General features: G+C 40.3%; 1 protein-coding gene and 1 long non-coding RNA gene across 2 annotated transcripts in view; one reads left to right on the top strand and one right to left on the bottom strand.

The window, feature by feature from the left end:
* LOC116067370 overlaps nucleotides 1–5,042 on the bottom strand; it is a 24,967-nt gene extending 19,925 nt beyond the window's left edge. The window contains exon 1 of the long non-coding RNA XR_004109187.1: nucleotides 5,032–5,042. This is a non-coding gene — a long non-coding RNA (uncharacterized LOC116067370). The remainder of the gene's footprint in view (nucleotides 1–5,031) is intronic.
* LOC116067369 (NLR family CARD domain-containing protein 3-like) lies at nucleotides 4,946–25,530 on the top strand. Its single transcript, XM_036006392.1, has 9 exons — nucleotides 4,946–5,236; nucleotides 5,775–7,569; nucleotides 7,661–7,834; nucleotides 13,041–13,214; nucleotides 15,001–15,174; nucleotides 15,436–15,609; nucleotides 23,546–23,592; nucleotides 23,716–24,344; nucleotides 25,284–25,530. Exons 1-8 carry the CDS (start codon nucleotides 4,975–4,977, stop codon nucleotides 24,297–24,299), a joined length of 3,384 nt encoding a protein of 1,127 aa, XP_035862285.1. The 5' UTR covers nucleotides 4,946–4,974; the 3' UTR covers nucleotides 24,300–24,344; nucleotides 25,284–25,530.

Raw genomic sequence — 25,530 nt, 5'->3', positions numbered from 1 at the left:
GAAATGTTCAATTATAGTGTGATTAAAACTCACTATTTACATTATTTACAGTACTTGATTTACAGCTGATTTTTGAAAAGGTAGCCTACACAACCTTATTTAACAGTAATTTAGTTTCACTGCGAACCGTCACAGGAAGTGCTTTTATTTTGAAGTAGGCTACACGGACGTTGTCTGTTTTGTAGCCTACTCTTGCTAGCTTACTGAGATGCAACATGTCCGTCAGGCTCCAGTTGTTCACTTTCTTGTTTGTAAAACTGCAACATATTGAACAGTAAATGGTCACAGTAAAAGACAAGCGCTTTTGGTCGTGATTCGAAGCCATTCCACTACAGGCATAGTTACTCTCCACGGCTGATAAAATGCAATGATATTTACGTGTAGCAAGCCTCAACATTAATTCCTGACATGTTTATATCTGTCAGCCGCTGACGCACCGTCACCTGTTGGGACATACAAGCTGTCCGTACCGTCTCTGGTTCTGGCTCTGACCACGGGAACAGAAACAGGACAGCTCGCTTCAACGCAGTGTAATAACTCCTGAAAATGTCCATATCGCAAATGTATCTGTCTCTGCAGTCATCTCAACCATCGAATACAGCGACAGGAAAATAATACGGCTTTTTTTTTCCTGTGAAAAAATGTGCGGTGTTGGTGAATTCTTTAAAAAAAACAATGCACCACTAAATGTTGCGTTACAATGCGTTGTAACTCGCATTACTGAGATTGTAACGAGTATAATATTATCGAAATTTAATTAGTAATGCGTTATATTACTGCGTTACAGCAAAAAGGAATACATTACTGTAATTGCGTTACTTTTGTAACGCGTTACTCCCAACACTGTTATTCAGTATTGCCAAATGGAAAAGTTCAGCGATGAAATAACTGCGTTGCAAAGTGGAACATCTGGAGTTAAGAAAAGTAGTCAGATTTACAAACTTGACCCAGTGCTGGAAAATGGGCTCTTGAGAGTGACAGGACAACTCAGTAAAGCGGCATTGCCTGATGGCATGAAACACCCAGTCATTCTTGCTAAAAATCAACACATCTCAACTCTCATTTTGCGCCAAATTCATGAGCAATTGGGACATTGTGGAAGAAATCATCTGCTTTCCAGACTTCGCCAACAGTATTGGATCACCAGTGCTAATTCTGCAGCCAGAAAGATCCTTTCTTCCTCTGTTATTTGCAGATGCTATAGGGTAAAGCTGGGTGAACAAAAGATGGCAGATTTACCAAAGGAAAGACTCCAACCAGATCTCCCACTATTTACAAATGTGGGCATCGATTATTTTGGTCCTTTTGAGGTGAAGGCAGGCCGTAGCCGCATCAAAAGATATGGAGTTATCTTCACTTGTATGGCCAACAGGGCAGTGCATTTGGAAGTGGCATATTCATTGGACACCAGTTCTTGCATCCATGCACTGCGCCGATTCATTTCAAGCCGATGTGTCACACATCAGATCTGATAACGGAACCAACTTTGTCGGAGCAGAACGCGAACTGATACAAGCTCTATCTGGTCTGAACCACAAGCAAATTCAAAACACATTACTTCAATCTGGAGTAAAATGGACCTTCAGCACCCCTAGTGCTTCACATCATGGAGGAGTATGGGAGAGAATCATTCGTATGGTCAGGAAGGTGCTGAATTCCGTACTTCATCAGCAAACCACAGATGAGAAAGGATTGCAAACTCTTCTGTGTGAGGTAGAAGCTATCCTTAATGACCGTACACTCACAAAAACTTCAGATGATCCCAATGATTTGGAACCCCTGACTCCCAATCACATTATGTTGTTGAAAGGTAAACCTGCTCTTCCACCAGGATTTTTTGACACAAGTGATCTGTACACCAGACGGCGATGGAGGCAAGTTCAGTTTCTTGCTGATCTTTTCTGGCAAAGATGGGTCCGGGAGTACATACAACTGCTACAGGAATGGCAACGGTGGTTAAAGGACAAGAGGAGCTTTGTTGCAGGGGACATTGTTCTTGTGGTGGACTCTACTGCCCCTCGTAGATCCTGGCTGTTAGGAAAGGTGTTGCAGACCTTTCCAGACACACAGGGACTGGTACGGTCTGTCAAAGTCCTGACTAAATGTACCATACTTGAGAGACCGATCACAAAGATCTGTCTTCTGCTGGAGGCTGATTAAGACTTTTGTAATGCTGAAATCTCAACCTAGAGGTTACCTACTCCATGGATATTTACTCAACATGAACATTATTGACTGAAAATGCACACTTGCAATATGAACATTATTGAATGATTTGTCATTGGCTCCATTATTAATTTGGTGAATTGTTGTGTTATTATACAGTAACAATTAGGGGCCGGTGTGTTGTGGCCAATTTGGATGTGTGTGCATGTATAGTGTGTGTGGGTGGTGGGTTTGTGTGAATGGTTTGTTCGTTGCGTCACCTGCGCACCTGTGTGTATGTGTTAATCAGCCAGGGTAGTAAGGGAATCACAGGTGAGCCAGTAAGGGAATCTAGTTGAGGAAGCCACACAGTTTTTCAACCTCAGCTGTGTGATAGTGATGGTTTGTAGATCTCGTCTGTTTGTTTTTAATCTTTCAAGTCAGTCTTTTGTATGTGTTTTTAAATACATTTATACAATAAAGGATTAATCATATGACGATGCAGGACCTCATTTTTTGCAACAGCAAGAGTTGGAAAGGGCTTCAAAATCCCTGTAGTGGCATTTTTTGTGGACAGATTGCCACTACACACATGGAACTAGTTTTTATCATATTTTACAAAAAGAGCTCCCAGATAGACAGGCATGTGAATGTAAAAGTACTCAAGTATTGTCAGTTCTCCTGTGCTGGTTTCTGAAATGAAATATAATAATATATCTCTCCGGTTTGTACTCTACTATTGTCAGTCATGTCAAGTTACTGCTGATGACACCCCAACATTTCCTGATTCACAATAAAAGCTTTTAAATCACAAAATAATGAGGGCCTTTTATTTTGAAGGATCGATAGGAAACTAAGTGTGTATATCATAGGAGCGGCCGGTGTTCAGTAAAAACAAGAGGCTGGAGCCGAAGGCACATATGAAGAGGGGTGATACGGGGGTGATTGTTTCCACTTCAGGGGGCATTCACGCATTTTCCCAGTCAGGAACTTATTTTTCTCATTATTCTGACATCACATGAATAGATGTTTGACTTTACGATGCGTTCAGATGGCGTTTCTTTGGTGATGGTTGTGGCTAGAAGTGGTAGCGGGGATAACAGGGTTGAAAGAGAAAAAAACAAAAAGGCTGGTAGCTGAAACTTGCTAGTTAGCTGATAACTGGACTCATTTTAAACACGTCTCCCTTCAGGCTTTCTTTTTTGGTTTTTTCCCTCCAACTATCGCTCCCCTTCTCTGCCCCTTTCCCTTTTCTGAAGCTGACCTTTCAGATGAACTAGGAGCAACATCTTCCCCCATGAACTCCCCAAGACTCTCTCCCATATTAGTCCTGCAGAGTTGCTACATCCCCTTTTTTCCTCGTCGCTTGAAAAGAGCAAAGTCTTGAAAGAGACCCAACAGTCGCTGTTACCTGTGCAACCTTCTAACTCCATGATCCACCAGAGGAGCTATTTGAGTGGTAGGGGAATTACTCTGCACTGTAGCACCTAGCAGTGTCACCACTTCTCCTTAAAGAACATCCTGCTGCTACTTTGGTGGGCCTTTTCGGCAGCGAGGTGACCTCTCAAGCTGTAGGCTGTCTACAATCGGTCATGCAACTTTCTGACATATTCAGGCCTAGCCATAACAATGGGTGCAATCGGGATGTTGTGCATAGGCCAGCTGCAGTGCTAGTTAATGCCGATTAGCACATACTGTGCTACATACGGTACTGGACCCATCACATTAATTGCTACCTGGAATATGGGTGACCCTACACAATACTGAAGTAATACAGGACTGACTTTTGGGGGCCTTAATGGGTCATACAGGCATCAACAGCAGTAGTCTTTAGTATCCTTCCTGCTCTGGCCCCAAGAGACTGTCTGTCTGAGCCATCTCAATGTCATTCTCTCAACTCTGGGGGTTCCATGATGCACCTCAAGATCTTCCCTATTGAGTTCGGTGGGTAGAACCACATTCTATCTTTGCTCCACGGTGGCTGGCACACACCACCTCACTTTAGTTCCCAACCCTCCATAGTAATCCAATTGAGGTCAAGTGCTTCACACCACCACAGCATGGCAACTTTTCCCATGGTGACTGTGATGAGTAAGCCTGAGTCAAGCAGGGCGAGTAACATGAGACCTTTTAAAGGGCTTGGTCTAAAGTTTGGTGTCAGCATTTCGACCACTTACAAGTAATTCAGGGAAGTCTTACAGAGGCAAAGCAAAAGAGAATTGCAGTAGTTAAGACATGAGGTAATAAACACATGAATTATTAGTTTATGTTTTTTATGTTGCACCATATAGTAGCACACAATTTTGTTCTATCTACTTACAATGACACTAAAGTCAATTCTGATTCTATGGAGAAATCTTTTAAATGACTTATTATTTGACCAACAGAAACTTGAGCTGAATGTATAAAGCAAAAAGCTTTGGACTCAGGACAGAAACATGAGACATAGATTTAGATGACGGAGCATAGTAATGAACAATAACTGAAAAACTCCTGTGTGAAAGGTAAGAAGAAAACCACTCCAGAACTGATCCAAACATTTCCATCCACTGCCTGAGCCTCTCAAGTACGATACAGTAATCCGCTGTATCAGATGAAAAACTGAAGTCTAATAGAATGAATGCAGAATCTTTACTTTTGTTTTATTAATTACCATTATATAATGATCCATTAAATATTCTTGAATTATTTGTTTACACATAATCATCATAACATAATCTACAAAACTGGTGTGTTTTGATAATCAGAGTATTTTCAAACTCCCCAAAGAAATTATGTTAAGTGACGGTGTTCTTTTTGGTTTCTTTTGGATCTTTGCAGGGACAGAAGATGGAGACGCCACAAGAAGTCGTCTTAAGAACTTTACAAGACTTGGGAGCTGAGGACTTTGAAACATTCCAGTGGTTCCTACAGCAGGAAGGGGCCGTTGGAGACTTCCCAGCAATCCCAAAGTGTGAACTGGAGAATGTTAACAGGGTGAAAACAGTGGATACAATGTTCAAGACCTACAGTAAAAACATTAAGGAAGTGACCAGAATAGTTTTAGGGAAGATGAATCACAAGAATTTATCAAACATCTCAGTACCTGCAGGTAAGTCATAATCATTATGAATTTAAAAAAATGGATGAAACAAAGATCAAACTTATATATATCACAGTCTTCAACAAACATTATCTTTGTTACCAATGTCTCCCTCTTATCTACAAAGATACATATGTTGTGTTGACAACAACAGAACAAGCTACCAAACACCCACAAGAGAAACTAAATTTAAAGTGTCTCCATGAAAAAAAAAATTATGAAACAAGGTCAGACTTTTTGTTTACTCTGCTGGTTAAAATTTGCACACACTGATGTCACTGTAATATACTGCTTGGCCAATATTAATTCCCTCTGCAAATAAGTCATATACCTTCTGAATTATTTGGACAATGAAGTGTTCATAGATGTATGACTAAGACACCCAACATATCAGTTGTTTTTGAGGAATACTAAGTCATTTTACAATAGTTAACATATTCAGGACCTCGTCGTCAAATGGGCTGAATAGATTTCATGAATACAGAAATGTGCACACTCACATTCACCAGAACAACCCCTCATTCATTTCATTGTTTTATTAATTCAGAGATTCTTGCTGCGTGCCAGCGAAATGTCAAATCCAACTTACATAAGACGTTCCAGTGTGTGTTTGAGGGAATTGCTAAAGCAGGAAACCCAACCCTTCTGAATCAGATGTTCACAAAGATCCACATCACAGAGGGAGGGACTGCAGGGGTCAATGATGAACATGAGGTCAGACAGATTGAAACAGCATCCTGGAAAACAGACAGACCAGAAACAACAATCACATGTGAAGACATATTTAAAACCCCACATGGAAGAGATGAACAAATCAGAACAGTGATGACAAAGGGAGTGGCTGGCATCGGGAAAACAGTCTTAACACAGAAGTTTACTCTGGACTGGGCTGAAGGCATAGCCAACCAGGACATCCAGTTCACATTTCCATTCACCTTCAGAAAGCTGAATGTGCTGAAACAGAAAAAGTACAGCTTGGTGGAACTTCTTCATCACTTCTTTAGTGAAACCAAAAAAGCAGGAATCTACAGGTTTGAAGAGTTCTCGGTTGTGTTCATCTTTGACGGTCTGGATGAGTTTCGACTTTCTCTGGACTTCCACAACACTGAGATCCTGACTGATGTTACAGAGTCCACCTCAGTGGATGTGCTGCTGACAAACCTCATCAGGGGGGATCTGCTTCCCTCTGCTCGCCTCTGGATAACCACACGACCTGCAGCAGCCGATCAGATCCCTCCAGAGTGTGTTGACATGGTTACAGAGGTCAGAGGGTTCACTGACCCTCAGAAGGAGGAGTACTTCAGGAAGAGATTCAGAGATGAGGATCAGGCCAGCAGAATTATCTCACACATCGAGACATCACGAAGCCTCCACATCATGTGCCACATCCCAGTCTTCTGCTGGATCACTGCCGCAGTTCTAAAGAAGGTGTTGAAGACCAGAGAGGGAGGAGAGCTGCCCAAAACTCTGACTGAGATGTACATCCACTTCCTAGTGGTTCAATCAAAACGGAAGAACGTCAAGTTTCATGAAAAATCTGGGACAGATTCACCCCGGAGTCCAGAGAACAGGAAGATGATCAAGTCTCTGGGGAAATTGGCTTTTGAGCAGCTGCAGAAAGGCAACCTGATCTTCTATGAATCAGACCTAACAGAGTGTGACATCGATATCACAGCAGCCTCAATGTACTCAGGAGTGTTCACACAGATCTTTAAAGAGGAGAGTGGAATGTATGAGGACAAGGTGTTCAGTTTCGTCCATCTGAGTGTTCAGGAGTTTCTGGCTGCTCTTCATGTCCATCTGACCTTCATCAACTCTGGAGTCAACCTGCTGGCAGAAAAACATACATCATCATGGCTGTCTAAAGTATTCAGAAAAAAACTAAGACATCTCCACCAGAGTGCTGTGGACAAGGCCTTACAGAGTCCAAATGGACACCTGGACTTGTTCCTTCGCTTCCTCCTCGGTCTTTCTCTTCAGACCAATCAGGCTCTCCTACGAGGTCTTCTGACAAAGACAGGAAGTAGCTCACAGACCAATCAGGAAATAGTTGAGTACATCAAGAAGAAGATGGATGAGAATCTGTCTGCAGTGAGAAGCATCAATCTGTTCCACTGCCTGAATGAACTGAATGATCGTTCTATAGTGGAGGAGATCCAACAGGCCCTGAGTTCAGGACGTCTCTCCACAGGTAAACTGTCTCCTGCTCAGTGGTCAGCTCTGGTCTTCATCTTACTGTCATCAGAAGAAAATCTGGACGTGTTTGACCTGAATAAATACTCTGCTTCAGAGGAGGCTCTTCTGAGGCTGCTTCCAGTGGTCAAAGCCTCCAAAAAAGCTATGTAGGTGGGATTTATTCAACAATAAATACTCTGATATCTTTTAACAGGAGTTAAATGTAAATATCTTGTTTCCTTCCTGTTGTCTCTTCAGGCTGAGTGGCTGTAACCTGTCAGAGAGAAGCTCTGAAGCTCTGTCCTCAGTTCTCAGCTCCCAGTCCTCTAGTCTGAGAGAGCTGGACCTGAGTAACAACGACCTGCAGGATTCAGGAGGGAAGCATCTCTCTCCTGGACTAGAGAGTCCACACTGTAAACTGCAGACTCTCAGGTCAGATCAAGAAAAATAATCTTTGAAAAGACAATATTGAAAAATACTTTAGAAACAAAAATGTGAATGTTTCCAAAGTAATTTGTTCTGATTTAGAATCACATCATAGAGAATGAAATATGAACTGTGACTGAGATCCAGAAATTATTTTATTATGTTATTATATCACATTTATATCATGTGAGTTTGATTACTGGACTTCTGTTTATTCCTTCAATGTTTCCATTTTGTTTAGAGTAGAGCAGCAAGATTTAAACATGCTGAGAAGGGTTTTCCTATACTGTATCACCAAAAGTCCAGACTCAACATTTAAGCACAAATGTTATTTGTCTAATTTCTCTAAACTTTAGACTTTATTAAATTTCAAAAAATTCAGACTGCCCTTAAATTTATCAATAAATACTCTGATATCTTTCAACAGGAGTTAAATAGAAATAACTTGTTTACTTCCTGTCGTCTCTCCAGATTGAGTGTTTGTAACCTGTCAGAGAGAAGCTGTGAAGTGCTGTCCTCAGTTCTCAGCTCCAAGTCCTCTAGTCATTTTTAAAACAATCTGGAAATAACTGCTACTGGAATAGTTTGCATCACATCAGCTGTTTGGATCACATCAGCTGTTTGGAGCACATCAGCTATTGGATCACATCAGCTGTTTGGATCACATCAGCTGTGTCACTGACACGTCAATAATGAAGTTTGTGGACGTATAGTAGCTAAATCTATCCATGAAAAAAATATTCTTTTTCAGTAGATATTTTAGTTATAACCAGATTTAATTAGCCAAGCAGTTTGGTGCTTATATGTGCGGTAGTTATTAAGTTTCGGAAAATTCCACGATCTCTCCCGTTACAAAGCTAACGTTAGCTTAAGATGACTGGCTGACTAATGTTTTAACAGGGAGAGACTACAAATCATCTCTGTTGCTTTTCTTTATTTTAAGAGGGAATTGCCCCACAATATGAATACAAAGAGGGTTTGATTAAATGTCATTTTATCACTTCAGTCATGCTTATGAACCTCGGCGCCAGCGCCTCGGTCTTAGCCACATCGCTGTCATGCCAATAATGACGTTAAATCAAACCCTTTTGTGTAATATTGCCAAATTCAGTCATGATTAATTATCATGTTTCTAACTTGTTTAGAGTAGAGCAGCACATATTTAAACATGCTGAGAAGGGATTTCATATACTGTATCACCAAAAGTGCAGACTCAAAATATAAATTATTATTATAATATATCGTGAAGCAAGTATGAACTATGGCTGAGATTGAGAACCTAATTTGTTTTTAAATCTTATGTGAACTTGTCACAATTAGGTATCATGTTTCCAACTTGTTTAGAATAATTTAGCAATAATTATGACATGTTTACAATGGATTTTTAAAGTGAAAAGGGATTTAATATACTAACTATACCAAAAGTCTAGATTCAACATTTAAGCACAAATGTTATGTCTTGTTTCCTGTTGTCTCTTCAGGTTGAGTGGCTGTAACCTGTCAGAGACTAGTTGTGAAGTTCTGTCTTCAGTTCTCAGCTCTGAGTCCTCTAGTCTGAGAAAGCTAGACCTGAGTAACAACATCCTAAATGATTCGGGAGGGAAGCTGCTGTTGGCCGGACTTCAGAGTCCACACTGTAAACTGGAGAATCTCAGGTGAGATCAAGAACTATAATCTTTGAAAACACAGTATTGAAAAATAAACAACTGTGCCACTGACATGTCAATAATGAGACGTGTCGTGGACGTATATTAGCTAAATCTATCCATGAAAAAAATATGTTTTCAGTAGATATTTTAGTTATAACCAGATTAAGTTAGCCACGTTGTTTGGTGTTTATATGTGCGGTAGTTATTAAGTTTTGGAAAATTCCATGATGTCTACTGTCACAAAGCTAACATTAGCTTAAGATGACTGGCTGACTAATGTTTAACAGGGAGGGACTACAAATCGTCTCTGTTGCTTTTCTTTATTTTGAGAGCGAATTGCCCCACAATATGAATACAGAGAGGGTTTGATTTAATTTCATAATATCACTTCAGTCATGCTTACGAACTTCGGCGCCAGCGCCTCGGTCTTAACCGCATCACTATCGTGCCAGTAATGATGTTAAATCAAACCCTTTCGTGTAATATTGCCTAATTCAGTCATGATTAATCATCATGTTTCTAACTTTAGAAATGTTTAGAGTAGAGATGCAGATATTTATAGTGTATTTATTGGTAGGATAACCCCTTGAGATGAATCATCTCATTTTCAAGGGGGTCCTTAAAACAATTAAACAGTAAATACAAAACACAAAATACATTCACAAATACATACATCACTCCCAAGCCTAACTGCTCTAACAACAACTGATCCCCCTCCCCCATATACATACAATTAAAAAAACAGTACATTTGCATACATCCCAAATATGATGCTATTTTAGTAGATGCACAAACAAGAGCCAACTCATAAAATAAATAAGTAAATCAACAAAAAAATCGTAATATGTCAAGTTAGAAACAAGAGCAGGTTATTTGTAAATAATTAAAAACTGATGCCTTAAACAAAACAAATTAAGTAATTGATCTAAGTGAGGTGGGCAAGGTATTCCAATCAGATGGTGCTTTAAATTTAAAGGCACGTCATCCAATTTCTTTGGAGATTCTGGGAACAAAGAAAAAGGGGTACACAGTATGTCTCAGACTATATGTCGATCTATATGGGATTAAGTGTTGTTTCAAATAAATAGGATAATTTTAAAAAATCGATTTAAAAATAAAATGCAGCCAGTGAGAATGCCTTCTAAATTTGGGTGTTAACCAATGAAGCGACTCATACATCAGGCAATGATGGGTTCTATAAGGACACCTCAGAACAAATCGACAGAGACTGTTATTGGTTACATTGAGAGGGATAAGATTTGCTTCGGAGGTATTCTGATAAATAACATCTGCATAAACTAATATTGGTAATAGAAGCTGTGAGATGATCCTTTTCCTAACCTTTAGTGTAAAACAGTTGATAGAACAATAGAGTGTTCTCAGACTGCAGTTTATTTTCTTAACAATTGAATTAATATGAGGTTTAAAAGAAAGCAGAGAATCAAGCAAGAGACCAAGATATTTAAATTCCTCCACTTTCTCAAGTGTTGTTCCATCCAAAAAGCGAATTGAACAATTATTCACTGGGTAAAGAGAATTAAATTTAGTGCCGAACAACATGGTATATGATTTCTTCTTGTTAAGTAAAAGTTTGTTATGTGAAAACCATTTTTGAACGGCATCAAAGTCTGCCTGTAGTGAATGCTCAATATGTAAGATATCTGGCTTGGAGGAATAGATCACTGTATCATCTGCATATAAATGAATATGACAAGTAGAGCAGGATTGCGGAAGATCTTTAATAAAAATAGAGAATAACAAAGGCCCCAGAGATGAGCCTTGAGGTTCACCTTTTTCAATAATTAAAAATTTAGACTGACAACCATTATAAGAAACGCACTGGCGTCTATTGTGAAGGTATGAGTTAAACCATAAAAAAGAATGTCTAGAGAAGCCAAAAGCAAAAAGTTTATCAAGAAGAAGATAGTGATCAACCATGTCGAAAGCCTTTGTCAGATCAATGAAAATTGCACCAGTAGGCATGTTATTATCTAAAGAAGAAAATATATCATTGGTAAAATTCATAAGAGCAGCGGTTGTAGAAAAATTAGGTCTGAATCCAGATTGGTGTGGAGATAGGATATGAAAGTCATTAACATATTGAGATATTTGATTTAAACACGCTTAGAAGGGATTTAGTATACTGTATGACCAAAAGTCCAGACTCAAAATGTAAATATTATAATATATTGTGAAGCACATAAGTAAGCAAGTATGAACTATGGCTGAGATTGAGAACCTAATTTGTTTTTAAATATTATGTGAACTTTTCACAATTAGTTATCATGTTTCCAACTTGTTTAGAATAATATATCAAGAATTATAACATGTTTAAAATGGATTTCATATTCTCTGTCACCAAAAGTCCAGACTTAACATATAAACTGTTACCGGCAATTTCCACTGGATGCGGGACGTCTGCGGAACGTCTGCGGAACGTCGACGGAGTCATTAGGTTTCCATTAAAGTCAATGTGTGTATTTCCACTGACTGCAGAACGTCTGCGTCCCTACTCTGTCCCAGTTCCGTCAGTCTGCAGCCCTCCGGAGCAGATACGCAGAGCTTCTATTTTTGACGGACGACGGAGAGCTCCGCAGCAATTCAGCACAATTCAGATTGTACGGGAGAGGAAGTCGAGCACAGAAACAAAATAAAACATCCGGATACTTTTCAAAATAAAATACACCGTGCTCACGGCAGGTCATATTTCCCTGCACTACACCTGGAAAACACAGCACAGAGTTGTTTCCCCTCTACTCCTCTGGATGGAAACAAACTGTTGTTGGTTTTGTGGTTCTGTTTATAGAAACTACATCCTGTTATATCCCACGAACATACGTGAATTCGCGAGATCTCGTGGTCGGCTGGCCGCAGCCGTTACGCATCAAATCCGGACATGGTGGGTATTGACGGACGGTGGAGCACGCAGCCGTTCCGCAGCGGAGCCGGTCCGCAGACGTTCCGCATCCTGTGGAAATCCACGGTTATCTGTCTTCTTCATTACCGTCCCTCCAACAAAGCTCTGTAAGTGTGATTTATTCATCATAAAATCTTTCAACAGTAGTTTGTGTAAGGGTTAATGCCCTTCGAGGGGTCAATTGTCAGGTGTTAATACACGATGGCGAGGCGTGAACCGTGTGACGTGCAGCGGACAGTTGCTTCCGCCAAAGTCCATTACTTCGAGTTACTGTTACAAATTACTGTTTGTCTTTAATTTGAGATATTTCTATAAACGTTAAGCTTAATTTAATGTAAACAGCCCTTCTCATGTCAGAACTAATTTTGGTAAATCTTTGAATGTTTCCAAAGTGTTTTGTTGTTATTTATTATCACACATCATAAAGCATGAAATATGAACTGTGGCTGAGATCTAGAAATCCTTTATATTTTAATATCATGTTAATTTGATTCCTGAGTCAGTCTTGGTTAGTTACCTACACCTTGTTTAGAATAAAACAGAAAGGATTTAAACTGAAAAGGGATTTAATATACTAAATATACCAAAAGTCTAGACTCAACATTTAAGCACAAATGTTATGTCTCTTTTCCTGTCATCTCTTCAGGTTGAGTGGCTGTGACCTGTCAGAGAGTAGCTGTGAAGTTCTGTCCTCAGTTCTCAGCTCTGAGTCCTCTAGTCTGAGAGAGCTGGACCTGAGTAACAACGACCTGAAGGATTCAGGAGGGAAGCTGCTGTTGTCCGGACTTCAGAGTCCACACTGTAAACTGGAGACTCTCAGGTCAGATCAGGAACAATAATCTTTGAAAATACAGTATTGAAAAACAAATACTTTGGAAACATTTAAAAAATGCGAATGTTTCCAAAGTATTTTATTCTGATTTAGAATTGTGTCATAGAAAATGAAATTTATATTTTACTATTATGTGACTTTGTTTATTCCTATTATACAACAATTAGATCCGACCAGACAATTTAATTGTTCAAATAGACGTTTAAAACATACTCAAATCAGCATGACAGCCCACCCAGAGCCATTTGAGCGCACCTGGTGCTTCACATAAAATATTACTCTGCCATTTCCATGGCAACATTGTAATTTCCAGGGCTGAATAAAAAAAAAAAACAGTAACGTTAGCCTACAACATTGATACAATGGATCGTTTGTTGTTACTTTGGATTTATATGGAGGACTTACATTTGATGAATGGTTGGAAGAGGATGAAAAGTGAATCATTGGATGAAACATCATTTTTACAACACTCTGGAGTTAACCGATACTGGAATAGTTTGGATCACATCAGCTGCAGCCGTTTGGATCACATTAGCTGTTGGATCACATCAGCTGTTTGGATCCCATCAGCTGTTTGGATCACATCAGCTGTTTGGATCCCATCAGCTGTTTGGATCACATCACCTGTTTGGCTCTCATCAGCTGTTTGAATCACATCAGCTGTTTGGATCAATTCAATTTAATTTTATTCATAGTATCAAATCATAACAAGAGTTATCTCAAGACACTTTACAGATAGAGTAGGTCTAAACCTAATACTCTAAACCTAATACTCTATAATATACAAAGACCCAACAATTCCAGTAATTCCCCCAAGAGCAAGCAGTTAGTGTGACAGTGGCGAGGAAAAACTCCCTTTTAGGAAGAAACCTCGGACAGACCCAGGCTCTTGGTAGGCGGTGTCTGACGGTGCCGGTTGGGGGTGTGATGAATAGTGGCAATAATAGTAAAAATAAAAAGATAATGGATCAGTGACTAGAAATAGTAGTCATACTAGTTCATGGGATAGCAGGGCATTGCAGGGTGTTGCAGTACATAGCACGGCACAGTAATTATTTTAGTTATAACCAGATTAAGTTAGCCAATCAGTTTGGTGTTTTTATGTGCAGTAGTTATTACGTTTTGGAAAATTCCATGATCTCTCCTGTTACAAAGCTAATGTTAACAATAATGACATTAAATCAAACCCTCTCGTGTAATATTGCTTAACTTAGTCACAATTAATTATCATGTTTCTAACTTGTTTAGAGTAGAGCAGCAGATATTTAAACATGCTGAGAAGGGATTTCATATACTGGATCACCATAAATCCAGACTCAACATATAAACACAATCGATATTTGTCTTCTTATATGATATTTCTTTATACGTTAAGTTTCATTACATTTAAACCGCCCTTCTCAAGTCAGGATTTAAAATTTAACAATTCAGAAATCTTTGAATTTTTCCAAAGCATTTTGTTCTTATTTATAATATGTCGTAAAGCATGAAGTATGATGTATGGCTGAGATTGAGAACCTCATTTTTCTTTTATTTTCTTTTTTAATCTTTTGAATACTGGATGTCTTTTTATTCCTCATTCAGTCACAATTAGTTTTCATGTTTCCAACTTGTTTAGAATAATATTGCAAAACTTTTAATTTAAATTGGATTTCATATTCTCTATCACCAAAAGTCCAGACTTATTGTGTGATTTATTCATCATTAAATACTCTGATATCTTTCAACAGGAGTTAATAATAAATACCTTTTTTCCTTCCTGTCGTCTCTCCAGACTGAGTCGCTGTAACTTGTCAGAGAGAAGCTGTGAAGCTCTATCCTCAGTTCTCAGCTCAGAGTCCTCTAGCCTGACAGAGCTGGACCTGAGTAACAACAACCTGAATGATTCAGGAGGGAAACTGCTGTCGGCTGGACTGAAGAGTCCACACTGCACACTGGAGACTCTCAGGTCAGGATTCATCAACCTGTTCAACTGATGACCATTTAAAAATCTGATTTAACTTTAGTTGATAAACAGCTAACATGTAGCTTTGTGTCTGTTTATACGACAAACTTTAGCAGTAGTCTTGAATAATAATTTAAATAATTAAAAAGCACAGATGATTTTAAAGATTTATTATATATCTGGTCCAAAATGTACCTAGACAACAAACAAACATAGAGTCCACATGTTCACAGAGGGTTTCTGTGTGTTGTTCTGTGTTTTCAGTCTGTCAGGCTGTCTGATCTCAGAGGAAGGCTGTTCTTCTCTGGTCTCAGCTCTGAGCTCAAACCCCTCCCATCTGAGAGTGCTGGACCTCAGCTACAATCATCCAGGAGACTCAGGAGTGGAGCTGCTGTCGGCTGGACTGAAGGATCCTCTCTGGAGACTGGACACTCTCAGGTACAAACACTGATGAACAAAAAGGAGATATTTGTGTAGGAAGTTTTAAAGTAGAACATCTCAAGGAACTAAAATGATAATTCCATTTTGTTAATGATTGATATAGTTTGGACACATCTCTGTAAGTTAAAGGAACTGTCTGTGGTTTGAAGAAATATGTTTTTTGGATCACTTTCTACACTGTGAGAAGAGTGTGTGGATGAGGCATTAATCTACTCTTTCGGGCAGACGGTGCTGCATGGCTCATGTGATTGATCAGATACGTACACTGATGTATGGACCAATTATTTCTCTAAATTCTGCTTGTGCTGGGAGAGTACCGACTCTAAATTCAAAAAGTCCCTCAAAATCCTCTTTCGTAGTCCCTGCAGTGCAAAGTTAATATATTTGTGTGAGAGTGATGTAATGTTGATGTTTCTCTACAGCGAAAGGTCCACTGTTGCACCAAAAGCTTGCTCTTGGGGGAATTGTTGGGTCTGTAAATGATAGTGTGGCAGTGGCACCAGGAGCCGTGATGCTGTTCACACTGTGCTTCCATTTTTTTCTATGAGACAGTCATTTAATGATAACAATGTGAAAATATTTAAATAGTCTGTTCTGCTCTCTGCTATGTTCAGTTATATTTTCCTCATTATTTATACGTTATTTCACCCCAAGTCATCTGCTATTAATCAGAATATTCATTGTTATGACTCGATCTGCGCCGTCTGGGCCAGCAAGGCTGGCCAAGAGATTGTCATAATCAGAAAATTATATTTTTGTAATTAAAGACCTATATATTCATTTCTAAAATAACTATATATATTTATCAATTTCATATGTATTTCATATATTGTATGCGTTGCAAGTTTGTTTACATTTTTAGATGTAAAGTTAATGAAAGAAAGGTGGATGTACCTTTTTTTTACATGATGAGCAGCTTTTGGTAAGTTTAATGGATTTTTCAGCATTTTAGTGAAATGATTTTACTAGCTATTACTGCTGGCTTCAGGTGTTAAAGATTAGAACAGTGTCAGTGGCCGCTGTGCCTTTGTGTGTGTGTGTGGTGACACATGTGTTAACCCCCGCTGCTTGGCTGGAATATGTGGGCAGGCCTGTTGATCGCTGATTGTGTTATTTGTGTTTTTGATTGCTTTGTGGTCACTGTATGAGTAAATATGACCGGTTATTGAGGGTTTGTTTTGGTTTCTTTGGTAATTCCATTCATTTTGACTACATGTGATGCAGCATCGTGTCTTCCATCCAGTGTATTAGGTGTCTCTAGGTGTAGAGCCTTGTGGTAAATAATGTTATTCCACACGGTAATATCCTAGTGTCATGGTGAGGTTATTCAAAGGTGGTTTAACTGCTGTAGGACAGTACTGAAGGCCCAGGTGTAAACTACACGGCCCGCCACTGCCGTAAATAAACTGCTGGTTCCTATGGACACTGCTATCGCTGAACCCACGGATCTAGCATGTTGTTTGTATCTGTTGTTGTATGTGTTTACAGGGACATGAATATTCAAGTTATGAGGACTATCCTGTTTTTGATCATATTAAGGGTGTGATGTTTAGGCTACATAGCACACAGAGAAATCATGTTATTCACAACTCCGTACATGCTCACCATAATCTCTCTCTCTCTCTCTCTCTCTCTCTCTCTCTCTCTCGCCCTGCCTCTTTCTTTCTCTCTCTTTCTCTCTCTCTCTTTCTCTGTCTTGCCCTGCCTCTTTCTCTCTCTGTCTCTGCCATATTTCGCTGCAATATAGAGTGATGGGATCTATTACTGTTTGAATATTTTTAACCAAGTTTTAATTGGAATGTCTGTTTTGATTTTTCTTTTAATTGCATAAAATGCTCTTCTTGATTTGTCTCCTAGCTCATTCACACCCATTTGAAAACAACCGGATTAACTAATATTGAGACCTAAATATGTGTAGTTTTTCACATGTTCTAGTTGAACTGTATTTAGATAGAATTGATTGATTGTTTACTGTAATTCCCAGATCTTTTCTGGAAAATAAGTATTTTGCTTTTGTTTAGGTTGACAGTCAGAGCCCAGGGGCCTGTTTCACAAAAGCAGAATATATAAATCCAGGATAACTGATAAAGCGAGGCTTGACCTAGTCTAATCTGTGCATCCTGGCTTGGTGCGTTTCACGAAGGCCAAGCAAGGCTGAGGAGGAGCGACTAGGTTGAGCCAGGCTGAAGTAATTCAGATAGATGCGCGTCCACGGCTTCCTCAAAAGACCGTGAGGTCGATCACAGATTTACTGATGCCAAAATGGAGAATACGCATTGTACATACTTTATACAGAGTGAGCAGCAGCTTCTTGTGGAAGTATGATGACGTGAAACACATTATTTGTATAAAAAGAAAAGAAACACGGCCGCTGTAATGAAGAAGAAGAAAGCGTAGCAGACGATCACGGACCAACTGAATGCGTAAGTAGCCTAAATATATACATTAACTGACCACTGCTCTGAATTGAAACCGTCATAATCATACCATTCAAGGATTAGGCTACTAATCATTTGCACAAATTAACAGTTGTACTCTTTGCCTTAAAAGTAAGCAGAAGATAAAGTTACTCAGGAAATTTACCATGAAGATCAATTTTCTACAATGCTAGAATATGATGCGTAAATATCTCTTTAACTCTGTTCCTCCCTCTCTCTCTTGGGCTAAAATATAAATTTCCTAAGTCATATTAACTTCCACTGCTCACTTATAATGCAAGGTGTACAACTGTTCGTTTTTGCAGATGACAGTGACTCACTGAATGGTTTCAGTTAAGCGCAGTAGTTCATAAATGTATATTTTTAGACTATCATTCAGTCTGTCCGCTATTATCTGCCACGCTTTTTTTTATTTTGTATTTTTTTACAGAGGGCGAGTTTCCTTCTCTACATATTATATGCATTGCTCCCTTGTATATATGGACATAGAAAATAAAGACCCTGAAAAAAAGTTGACTCTAAATCTAGAAACTATAAAGATAAGTGATAAATTCCATGCGCACTGTAAACATGAATGGAACAGAGTATATTCATCAGTTATTTCCTCCCCAGCAAAATATAAGGTCAAAAACAATTGCGGTGTCCTCTCCCTGTTGTTACATGAATGTACAGTAGCCTACATCACTAGATCACTAGATAGTTACTGGTCCAGTGAACTAAGACTATAATTTGGGAGGATTGTACAATTAGGATATGTTCTTAAAATTGTACAATCCTCCCAAATTATAGTCCCAGTTTACTGGACAACGCACATTGTGTGTTAAGAATGCCAAATACAATGCACATGGAAGCGGAACAAACATGATCCTTATTGTTAAAGAATTTTTAAAAAATGAATCAACTAAAATAATTCAAGGTGCATTGGTCAACTATATAAATGTACAGCATTGTATGTATTGCATTTAGTAACAGACTTCATTTAAAACACATTTGAAATTTTATCAGCCTTTTCTAATTATCTCAACAACTGCTATAATATATTAATCATACTTCTAACAACAATATGAACAGCAGTCTTCATACAGCAATATAACAGTAACAATGACTGTCACATGAATAATTATTTTTTTTTAAATGGTCACAACTTTAAATAACAGTACTTTAATGAACAGCAATATGCACCTGTTGTATTTTAATCCAGGCTGATAACAATAGGGTAAAACCACGGCTGGGTGATCAGAAAAGGCTCCAGGATTAAATAAGTCCTGGCTGTTAGCCTGGTCGGGAGCAGGCTAGCTGCACAGAATAAATCTCCATGGTGATTTATGTGCCTCCACTTTCGTGAAACCGAGTCAAGGCTAAATTCATCCAGGATAACGGGGAAATCCGAGCTTAATCCCTTATCTTGGTTTTGTGAAACAGGCCCCAGGTCTGACAGAAACTGTGCAGGAGGTCCAGGTGTTGTTGTAGGCCTTCTTTTGTAGGGGACAGCAGGACTAGATCATCAGTATATAACAAACATTTGATGTCAGTATCTCCCAGAGTGATACCAGGGGTTTTGCCAATTCATTTATATAAATGTTGAACAGAGTCGGGGACAGGCAGCATCCCTGTTTCACTCCACGTTCTTGAGTAAAGAAATGTGTTTGTTGGTGGCCAATTTTAACTGAACATTTGTTGTTTGTGTACATAGATTTTATGATCAGAATCTGAAAAGTGTTATTGCCAAGTACGTTTTTTACAGATACAAGGAATTTGTTTTGGTGTTGTAGGTGCATGTCACACATTCTCTAAAATAAACAAACAGGTTAAACAGAACAAACAATATAAGTATAAACATATATATATATATATATATATATGTGTATATATATATATATATATATATATATATATATATATATATATATATATATATATATATATATATATATATATATATATATATATATACATACATACATACATACATACATACATACATACATACATACACACACAGAATGTATTAAAAATAAGAGAGTAAGAATTAAGATAAAAGAGCAGAACAGCAGATTAAGTACAGTGGCATGTAGAGCCAGAGGTGGGGTGTGGAGAGAGTCAGGGTGGTTTCCGGTCTGGCCGCCAACAGGGCACGAGGGACAGGAGTCGGCCTGACCGCCGACAGGGCACGAGGGGCAGGAGTCAGCCTGACCGCCGACAGGGCATGAGGGGCAGGAGTCGGTCTGACCAACACAAGCAAAGTCTCTGGGGGGCAGGACTAAGGCAAAGTCATTGGGGCGGTCTCAGGGGCGGTCTCAGGGGCGCCGGAGACTGGCAAAGTCTCAGGGGTGGTCTCAGGGGCGCCAGAGACTGGCAGAGTCTCAGGGGAACCGAAGATCAGCAAAGTCACAGGGGTGGTCTCAAGGGCGGTCCCAGGTGTGCCGGAGACCGGCAAAGTCTCAGGAGCGGTTTCAGGGGTCGGTCTCAGGGGTGGTCTCAGGGGCGGTCTCAGGGGCGGTCTCAGGGGCGCCGCAGACCAGCAAAGTCACCGGGGGAGTCTCCCAGGCAGCCTCAGTGGCGCCGGAAACTGGCAAAGTCTCAGGGGCGGTTATAGCCAGTTCAGGGGGGCTGGACACCAGCCAGGATTCAGGGGGGCAGCTAGCCAGCCGGGGACCTGGGAAACTGCTAGCCAGCCGGGGATCAGGAGAGCTGCTAGCCAGCCGGGGATCAGAAAAGCTGCTAGCCAGCCGGGGATCAGGAAAGCTACTAACCAGCCAGGGATCAGGAGAGCTGCTAGCTGCTGAAAGAAAGAAAGCTGCTGTTTCACTTGCTGTGACACAGCAGGCGGAGGAGACGCACAAGCGGACCGGCCCGTTTCCCTCTCCTCTGGCCTTTCGCTGCATTGACAAAGGTGAGCGCACCTTTGACCAGAATGTCCAAAATTTCCAGTGAAGGGAGAAGAAAAGTGGGTTGATTGTGTTGTTCCCCTGAAGTTCACGAGCTCTTCACTGGTGAATGAGAACGGGTACCATCGCAAGAAACAAAGTTAAAACAAAACAAAACAAAACAAAACAGAGCGCACCAACACACTGTGTCGCCATTCTGTGGCGCCATCTTGTTGTATAAGATACAACTGCCTGGATTTCTCCTCAAAACAAATGACACAAAGTTACTCTAGGACAACACACAATTTAGGTTAAATTAGACTTAACCTAATTAACTCCTAATATTTTAAGTCGAGCCCCCACTTGTCACAAACCGGCTCAATGCATGCAATATAGAGGGGAGACCAAACAGGTTAAGAAGGCAAATAAAGTGTTTATTGTAAAGTAAACAAACTACTATTAACAAAAGAATCAGAACAGGTGTGGAATCAATGTTATCAGTAGTGTATGCGATGTGTGTGAGTGAAAGATGTGTGGACAAATGACAACTGCAACAAAGGAGATAAACCAAACCCAAACCAGGAGATGTGGAGCCTAGAGGAAGGAGAATGCCGAGAGAGAACAATCAGACATTACTTGTATAAATAGTCTTGGTTGAGGCCTTCCCAGGTGTCCACTAATTAATTAACAACCCCTCCCATACTGCCAGCTCATGCCAGGAAAGCCAGAGAAGCCAACAGCAGGCAGAAAAGGGAGGGGTCGTGACAGTGGTCACTGAGCCTGTCTCTCTCTCTCTCTGACCTGTCTGTCTGAGTCTTCCTGTCTCTAGGGCCAGTTGGTGGTCACTGAGCCTGTCTCTCTCTCTGACCTGTCTGTCTGAGTCTTCCTGTCTCGATGCCAGGCTAACTCTCTGCTGCATCTGTTGCTTTTTAGTTCCGTCTCCATGGTAGCACACTTTTATGGGACAATGATTTTTGAAATTGATCCCAACTGACTCCAACTGATTCCAACTGTCAAAATGGCTAGGCTAGCTAAGCTAGCCGAGTTTCTGCTGTCAAGGCCAACAAATCTCCCCTCTTCAAACTAATTTGTTTAACTCGCTCTGTAGGGGAGCACCGGGACGATTGAAACACGGGACAGATGAAACATTCCAGTTTTCTCCGAGTGCAATGATGATAGACAGACTTCCTTAGGTCAAAACATAGAGCATGTTAACCTCCTTCTATCAGCCAAATATCTTCCTGTTATTTCCTTTTATCACAGAGTATATTTTTTTCGATTATTAATGAGTGTTTTTTATTTAAAGGTTTGACTATGTGCTTATTCAGTAGACCATTTAGTGTTCTCCACAATCCCAGACTTTCATATTGCATGCTTGTTTACATGGAAAGCAAAACACGTTATAATGGCACATGTCTAACAGCTGTTTCAACTGTCTCCAACCTGGCTGTAACTCCGTGTATTTTAAGTAAATGCACAAATATCTGTGTTTATACTACAATTTATGGAGGGGAGACATGGAAAAGCAGTTTTAGAAAGATGAAAATATATTTGGGCCCACCAGGTAGGAGGTCGAGTTTTTCCATGTTATCCTATGGAGACTGACGGGCTGTGGGTCGTTAAGGGCATTTATTTGGATGTGCAGTGACCTAACCCACGTAAAAACCTAGTGAAATGACATTTTCCACAATAGAAACATGATATAAATGGGAAAACGTACTGTTCTAGCTATAAAAATGGCAGAATCATCCACAGTGCATGATATTTCAATAACCGCTTCATGATGACAGTGATTAGTGGTTAACAGATATTCATGAAGACGTATAGCCCAGCAACAATCTATCTAAAATAACACCTTTTGGGAGTACCATTCATGATATGTAGTACATTTTTAAGTTGTGGGAAGTTTATATGGCTTAAACTGTATGTTTCATCCGTCCCCCCATGCTGTTTCAATCGTCCCGACCAGGAGGGCCGAATGAAACATTACGCACGTCCCACTTTTGCTGTAATAATTCCTGAACGGTTTTGTTCAAAGCTGAAAATGCAACTGTATTTGACAGATGACAGGTGTAGGTTGCTAGTGACAAAATATTACCTTTCAGTGCGATACGATCGCTTTGTAAATTACGTTTAATTAAAAAGTGTTTCAACTGTCCCGGCTCTCCCCTAGTGTCTATGTCTTAGGATGCTTTCCCTATTGATTTATTTTCCAGCCTCTGTTCCTACCTCTCCTCCAGGTTTGTGTCAGGCTAGCAGGGTTGGTTGGTTTGTTCCTTGCTGTCTTTCAGGCTTAGATATGCTGGAGATCTTTTTTTTTTGGTGGTAAGACAGATATTTATGTTGCAGTGCGTCTTCTACTATTTGCAGGTTATTGATTTCTGCGGTTTCTTTTTTTTCATCCAGAAGTTGATTGACAGAGAGAGAGAGAGAGAGGCAGAGAGAGGCAGAGAGAGAGAGAGAGAGCGAAAGACGGAGAGCGAGAGACAGAGACAGAGACAGAGAGAGAGAGAGAGAGAGAGAGAGAGAGAGAGAGAGAGAGAGAGAGAGAGAGAGAGAAACTGTTCCTTCATCAGTGTATAATAATGTGTGAGTGTGATGTAATGCCCCCCCCCCTCCTCCTTTCAGGGTGGAGCCTGCTGGAGTCAGATGGTTGACACCAGGTCTGAGAAAGTGTAAGTCTGTTTTACATTTCATTCATGGAACTGTGACATCACTCATTCAACCCTCTGATGTCATCATCAATGTGCTGATTGGTTAATAACTGCAGCTGTGTTGTGTCTCGTTCTCTCCGTCAGATTCCTCTGAACTCACACTCGACACAAACACAGTGAGCAGAAGACTCAAACTGTCTGACAACAACAGGAAGGTGACATATGTGGAGGAGGATCAGTCATATCCTGATCATCCAGAGAGGTTTAGCTACTGGTGGCCTCAGCTGCTGTGTAGAGATGGTCTGACTAGTCGCTGTTACTGGGAGGTCGAGAGGAGAGGAGGGGTTTCTATAGCAGTGAGTTACAGAGGAATCAGGAGGAAAGGAGCCCATGACTGTTTGTTTGGATGTAATAATCAGTCCTGGAATCTGTTCTGCTCTGATGATGGTTACACAGTCTGTCACAATGACAGAGAAACAGTCTTCCATCTCTGCTCCTCCTCCTCCTCCTCTGACTCTGAGAGAGTAGCAGTGTATGTGGACTGTCCTGCTGGCTCTCTGTCCTTCTACTCAGTCTCCTCTGACTCACTGATCCACCTCTACACCTTCAACACCACATTCACTCAGCCTCTTTATCCTGGGTTTAGGGTTGGATTTCCTGGTTCCTCAGTGTCTCTGTGTCCTGTGGAGGATGGAGAGTCTCCTCCTGTCAGAGAACCAGACAGTTGAATCTGATCAGGATCATCAGCTGATGTTACTAATTACTACTTAAGACATGGGTCTCAAACTCGCAGCCCGGGGGCCAATTGAGACCCGCGGGATGATATTTTGTGGCTCCCCTACTTGACATCAAAGTTTAGTTTCAGTGCAGCCTGCGCATTGTTCTGAAACGCACCTTTTTGCCGAGTCATTGCGTGTGCCGCGCTTGCCACGCTTTTTATTATTTTTTTATCACTTACGGGCTACCATAGCTATGCCGCGTTCTATTTACCTTGCGACTCGGTTTTAACGAGGTCAAAGTCGTAAACACGCCCCCTGACCTCGGATTTACGAGCTCGGAACTCGGACAACCTCGCAGTAGCCCGAGTTCAAAATCCAACATGGCTGCCCCCTGTATCAACAGTAGTGAAAGCTGCAGTAACATAAAGTTATAAGCACTTATGTCTTATTTGTGCCACTAAATTAGTCGTTCACGCAGGCATGTTCAACTTCTATCTGTGGACATGTTGTTACGCTGTTTGCATGCACAAAAAATGGCGTAATGCGTTGTTATCAACTGGTATTGCTAACGATAGCTAACCGGGCTAGAGCTAATGACAACAATGAAAATCTGACTTTTAAATGGAACGCATTCAACTCGGGTATGACGTCATTCCCAGCTCCGGCTTCCGAGTTCCGAGATAAATAGAACGTGGCACTAGTCTCGTGACAGCTTCCTGCGGTTCATATGCACAGAGAAAGTTGCGGTGGACAAGGAATATGACATCAGACGTCATTACTCAACTTGACATGCTGAGGAGTATACAAAATACCAGGGAGATGAGAGAAAGAACCGGGTCGCCAATCTTAAAAAACGTCTATTGAGGCAACAAGATTTATTTAAGAAAGCAAACAAAGAATACTTTTGTTGAATACTTGATGCGGCCCAGCCTGACCCACACTCTACCTCGAGCGGCCCCCAGGTAAATTGAATCTGAGACCCCTGAATTAAGATACTTATTTCTACACTGTGGTATCAGTACTTTAACTTGAGTACTTTGTGGTATATTTTATATTCTTATTTTTTACTATGATATAATGTTTTTATTGTGTTATTATAATTCTAAGAGTCAGTTTTGTCGTTAGTAAACCGCCGTACAGATCTGGGTTCTGTTTCAGGAAGCAGGTTTTGTGAAAACTCTGACTTAGTTACTATGGTAACTTCACCTCAGACTCAGTAACTTCACCTCAGAGTCAGTTA

The sequence above is a fragment of the Sander lucioperca genome, chromosome 1, assembly GCF_008315115.2.
Source record: "Sander lucioperca isolate FBNREF2018 chromosome 1, SLUC_FBN_1.2, whole genome shotgun sequence".
NCBI classification, from domain to species: domain Eukaryota; kingdom Metazoa; phylum Chordata; class Actinopteri; order Perciformes; family Percidae; genus Sander; species Sander lucioperca.
The sequence above is the reverse complement of the archived record's forward strand: the minus strand, read 5'-3'. Positions and strand labels throughout refer to the sequence as shown.